This window comes from Mus pahari, chromosome 14, assembly GCF_900095145.1.
Source record: "Mus pahari chromosome 14, PAHARI_EIJ_v1.1, whole genome shotgun sequence".
NCBI lineage: Eukaryota > Metazoa > Chordata > Mammalia > Rodentia > Muridae > Mus > Mus pahari.
Window position 1 is genome coordinate 30,649,380 of NC_034603.1, and position 5,820 is coordinate 30,655,199.

Below are 5,820 nucleotides of genomic sequence, written 5' to 3' on the forward strand. Positions count from 1 at the left end.
TCTATTAAATCTTTCCACTGCAGTTAACCCAGTGTGTAGTTCAGTGACTTAAATGGCAGAAATTAATGTTGTCACTATTGTAGAGGTCAGAAGTCCAAGATGCAGCCTCTCCAAGTCTTCTGTAAAGGGTTTTTGTCCTGCATCCTCACAAAGATCTTTCCTCTGGACACGTCTGTGTCCTCCTCACTCCTAAACACACCAGCTATACTGGCTTTAAACAAGCCCACTCATATGGCCTCATTTTGGCTTTAAGTACTTAAGAAAATGTCTTGTCTTTGAATGCGGTCACATTCTGGAGAATTGAGGGTTAAGCAATCAGTACAGAGCCAGGCACCAGTGACACATGCTTGGGAGGCAGAGGCAGACAGATCTTGACAGATCTTTGTGAATTCCAGGCCAGCCTGGTCTATAGATCGAGTTCCAGAGTGGCCAGTGCTGCATAGAGAAACCCTGTCTCAAAACAAAAACAGAGAGAGAGAGAGAGAGAGAGAGAAGACGCAGAGACAGACAGAGATTGATCTGGCCTGTCTGGTCACATCAGGCTACCCTCATGTCTTCCTATGTCTTACCTGGATTACTGCACAGAGAGTAAGCTAGAAGTTAACAGAACGCCCACAATCCAGAGCACGTCACGCTCTCATCATTATACAGAGGAGGGAACTGAGATTCGAGGAGCTGTGGCTGACTGAATGGTAAGAGAAGAAACTCTAATGTGAAAGAGGAGGGAGCCCGGGACTGAAGGTCTGGAGCTGGGAAGCATCTAAGCATGGAGCCATTGGGGTCCTCCTGAGACTGACAGGACTTGCTCTGGAAGGAACCTTCTGGTTCCTCACAGCCTCGTTGCTCCACGCTGCTTCATCCTGACTGACAAACTGAAATGTTCACTCCAGGCAACCTCACCAAATCCCGGGAGTAGACATCAGTCTCCCAGACTTGTATTCTTCCTTAGCCTAGTCACACATGGCACGTACGGCGACACAGGCCAGAGGATGCATAAAGAGGACTGGTTGACAAGGTTATATCCTGGGAGTTTCTTACTGGGAGACGAGGTGGGAGGACTGGAGGTTGAGAGGGTGACCTAGGGCCATGTCCGTAGAAGGGACTGAAAGTGACAGAGGTCATATACAGGTCNGAGAAGGTATGAGCAGAATGCAGATGAAGGGATTGGGAATTTGGGCCAGAAAGCAAGCAAGGGTCTCCTGTCAGTATTCATTGTCAGTGTGACAGAATCTAGCTTTACCTGTGCGTAGGGCTGCTGAGCAAGCGGCGGAGCGTTATCTTGACTACTGAAAGCGAAGTGGGTTCATAGGGACAACAGACTGTCCCTTTGAACCGTGAGCCAGAATAAACCCTTTCTCTCTAAGTTGACATGACTTAAGTCATAGCACTTATCACACTNACAAGGGCTCCTGTCNAACATGCTGATTACGAAGTTTANGAAGCCCACNTNACCTCCAGCTGGATCTGGTTGAACCCCTGGCTGTGTGATAAGCTGAGGGGACGTTGTACATCGTGGTGCGCACTAGGCTCCGCACCACGATGTACAACGTCCACAAGCAGTCTGTCCCTCCTCCCACTTGCCAATGCCTTTGTTGCTTGAACAGCCAGCCCCCTTCTGCTTTCATGACACACCACTCTGGGAAAGACGCGATATTTTGTCAGTCTTCTCTCCCATTCTCTCCCTTAGTCCTGACTGCTCCCCTANCTCCCAATCACCGCTTCCTCCTCCAAGTCCTGCGGGAAAACTGATTTCTTTGTGTAGTCCCTGCGGAGAAGCTCGGGGGACTTAAGGACAAGAAGGTCAGAGGATGGGATCGGAGGCACGCCCAACATCGTTTTGGGATGCTCTGGGACATACTTTTGCCAGTTTCCAGAAGAAGCTGAACCAAAGCNCANATCTGAGCGTCTCTGCNTTTAGCTCCTTCTCCAATCACTTCCCTGAGTTTCCAAATACCCAGGACCATGCCCTCCCACTCAGCTGTCCAAGCTCAGGCTGCTTAAGAGAACAAAGGCATAAAGAAGGCTGGCAGTGCATGGCGGCGGCCACTAGGGGGCAGAGAAGCATTGGGCGAGGCTGCTGCTGCTACCAGAGAGAGCCCAGTGAATCTCGGTCTTCTCATTGGATAAACAGGAACAATAGCTGGGCAGGCCAATTAGAGTTGAGAGGAACTGTAAAGAGCACACAGAGATGAGTGCCCCTCTGCTTGCCTGAACTAAATACACCATGGGTCTTTTCTTTTCTTTTCTTTTCTTTTTTGTGGTGCCTGGGATTCACTGTGGCCTCAGATGGCAGTTAGCACCAGTCACACCTCCTGTCCTTACTGAACATCTAGAAATCATTACGCATCTCCTCCCTTCGCTTGGATGCCTATGAACACACACAGTCCTACCACTCCCACTTGACAATGAGGGAACTGAGGCATCTGGTTCACCGTGCATCTTGTAAGAGGCAATGGATCCAGACATTGCCCGGTGGCTGAACGGGTGCTCCAAGCGAACTACCCACTCTTCCTCGTTAGAAACCCGGCCCTTTTGCCTATTCATTCGAGGTGCTTTTATTCTTTTCCCAACTCGCTCTCGTTTCAAGTGCTCTCAAGGCCTTCTTCCAGAAGACAAGAGGATTGAGTGGAGCTGGCCCAGAGGAGGAAATTGTGTATATAGGTTTGTGTGTGGGAGTATAGGATGGTGGCAAGAAATGAGGACCCAGCATAGAAGGGAATTGTTTAGTGGCATAGTCCTAGCTATCTCCCAGGTGTGGAGCAGTCAGGACAAGTGGCAGTGAGCACTGCATGTCACCTATGCCTGGATGCCCTGGGTCTAGCACTTTCCTTGGGAACTTCCTATTTCTCCCCAGGGTTCTGCTTACCTACCACTGCATGACCAGATCCCCCTAAGCTCCTGACAGCTGGTCCAGAAATCATCTCAGTACACCAGCAGGTTTGCTTCTTTCTGGACCTTGGACTGGAAAATGAGATACCTTCCAGGAATTGGAACCTTGACAAGTAGACAGGGACCATAAGTAGCCATATTCCCTACCATTTAGGGGGACAGGAGAGAGCTCTGTGTACAGGAAACGGGATATAATGGAGCAGAGCGGAGATGGATGGATTTGCAGAGCATGCCTGCTCCGTAGCCCTCATGCTTCTACAATGCTGAGCTGCTGTTGGATCCACGAGACACTGGACTGCGTGGGTGTCTGTTAGTTGAAGTTAGCAATGCATGAGGCTCGCTGTCAGATTGTGGAATAGACTCCTAGCAACTCTTCCTCACACCCATGGAGAAGGAAGGCAAAGGAAGGGGTGGGAGCTTGGCACAATTGCCAGGATTTTGGGTACTGTGGTCTCTCTAGACCTCAGTGATACTGTGCTCAAGAGCTGAGGGAGGATTTGTTTGAAAGACTTCTCCGCAATCTGTTGGAAGGAGACTCGGGGCTCATGGCGAACCTACAGCCTTCCCTGTCTTCCAACTGTCAGGTGCCATCTGCCACCTTCATTTCCCAGGAACCACGCAGTGACAGGGAGGCAGGGAGATCAGAATTAAGAGCCCACTGACATGGAGTCAGGGTAGCAGCCCCGGGGGTCTTGCCCGCTCGGGTCTGGGGCAGCAAAGATAACATATAGATTTGGAAAGTGTTGACTAGGGAATACCAGAGGGGTGTGTGTGCTGGCTGCAGGGAGGTTCAGGAGTGGCCCAGCCACTGAGCTAGTAAGGCATATCAAAAATTAAGCTGGAGTATGTGTGTCTTACATTCGTGAATCCAGAGCTCTTGGGCGGGAGCATAGAATGGCTTCACTGTTCAGTGTGACACCTTACCAGTTTGGATATTTCCTTTCATCTCTGTCTCACCCACTTCTGGGAGAGTCCTAGAGGACCTAAGGCTGGTCCCTGAACGTCCCGCAGGTCAGGGCCCACTCTGCTGGCTTTGGAAATCCTGGTCAGAGGGCGAGCCTGCTGTTTTCTGAGACTGGGCCTATGGAGACCATAGCTTACCTGCTGCTGTTTCCTAACACTGCCGGGCTCGATCAGTACCTTGGTGGCACCCAGAAGGTGCCACAAAGCAGCGATGACATCAGCTCCTGTGTGCAGGTGGCCATATGGACAAAAGCAGGTACCTGTCTCATTTAGCTCTCTGCAGAGGGAGAGGGTTGATGCCCATGGGTGTGTGTGTGTGGAAAATGAAGTTCTGGTAAGCAAGTGATGTAGGAAAGGGACACCACGCGGTACAATGAAGGCTTGTGCTCCACTCATGTGTTGGAATCCTAGCCACGGACGGAGGTGGGGCCTTTCAAAGATGGCCAGGTGGTGAGGGTGAAGCTCTCATCAGAGCTGTTCTAAGAGGGGTCTAGAGAACTGCCTGTCGTCTTTCCACCACGTAGGGACACAGGAGAAGGCAGAAATGTGAGATGGAGAACAGGGTTCCCATCAGACACCCCAGCTTTGCACATTCAGCCAAATGTGAGGAAGGATTTTCTGCCTAGAAGCCCTCAGGCCGTGGTACTTTGTGTAGCAGCCTGTGCTGAGTAACACTGATAGGGCCCCAGCCCCAACTACGTGGAAGGGAAGGGACAAGGTAAGGAGCTCTAGGTTTAGGTTTGCCTAACCAGGTCTGTGTCACTGGGCCCGGTGAGGCAGTTAGCACTTCCTGTCTTGCCCAGCCTCAGGTTGGCAGAGTGGGCCTTATCACTTCTGCCGACCTCATGAGGGCCACAGCCTACTTCAGTAACTGTTTCCCTCAACTCAAATGCACACGAAAGCAACCTTTTACCTACTGTTTGCTTTTGAGAGCTTCATTACCTGCCACCCCGCTCACCTTTAGGCAGTTCACTTCCTGTTCCAGAAAGGCAGGGGCATGCCACCTTCAGGGCTGTCTCCACCATCTCTAGTCCTGTTTCCTAGGGCTCCGGTTTCTGCTACTTAGTTCCCTGTGGCTCGAGCCACCGACTAGCTCCTCCCCCAGCCCACCAACCCTCATGACCCGGCTTTTCTATTTGACTCAGCCCCTGTGCCTGTCTTCTGTTGACCCTGGCCAGCATCCATCCTCCCTCCTCTCTAAACCTTGGCACTAGGCAGCTCCAGGAGCCAGAGAAAGGGTCCCAGAGGAAGCCACAGATAGGGTCCACCCTGGAAGCATCTTTTCCCCTGAGCAAAGCTGCACCTCCCTAGGCAACCACGGTCAGGTCTGTGCTGTCCAGAGGGGCCCGCCACACACCCCAGGACTTGGGTGCTTCAGAGCACAGCTGCCTACCGGCTTGGGGCAGTGGATGTAGCGTGCCAGGCTGATGATGAGGTCGTGTGTGATGGGGTCCACCAGGTTCCGGAAGCTGGCGTAGCGATACAGCACATCATCCAGGGAGGTTGACTCCATGCCCAGGTCCTGAAAGAGAAGGGAACAACCAGAAGTCAAGTGCCATCCGGAGCACCCAGAAAAGCGACTGCAGACTCTGGAGGCAGATCAGCTCCCCCAAGAGCCCAGGCCAGGAAGAGTGTAGAGAGCATCCCTTAGGTGCAGGAGCAGGAGACCTACTACAGCAGACGCCCGGTCTCCCAACGTTCATGCACCTCTCCAAAAGACAATGTCCCATTTAGCTGTTTAGCCTTCTTTTTTAAAAAAAAAGATGTATTTGTTTATTATATGTAAGTACACTGTAGCTGTCTTCAGATACTCCAGAAGAGGGCGTCAGACCTTGTTACAGATGGTGGTGAGCCACCAGGTGGTTGCTGGGATTTGAACTCAGGACCTTCAGAAGAGTAGTCAGTGCTCTTAACCGCTGGGCCATCTGTCCAGCCCCATGTTTTCTTTCTTTTCTTTTCTTTTCTTTT

General features: G+C 51.5%; 1 protein-coding gene across 1 annotated transcript in view; it reads right to left on the reverse strand.

Moving 5' to 3' along the window:
* Positions 1–5,820, reverse strand: part of Lrrc75a (leucine rich repeat containing 75A) — a 41,481-nt gene that overhangs the window by 6,372 nt on the left and 29,289 nt on the right. The window contains exons 2-4 of the mRNA XM_029545803.1: positions 5,246–5,374; positions 2,088–2,169; positions 1,717–1,880 (exon numbers count right to left, since the gene is read on the reverse strand). Coding sequence (XP_029401663.1) covers positions 1,717–1,880; positions 2,088–2,169; positions 5,246–5,374 — 375 coding nt within the window. The remainder of the gene's footprint in view (positions 1–1,716; positions 1,881–2,087; positions 2,170–5,245; positions 5,375–5,820) is intronic.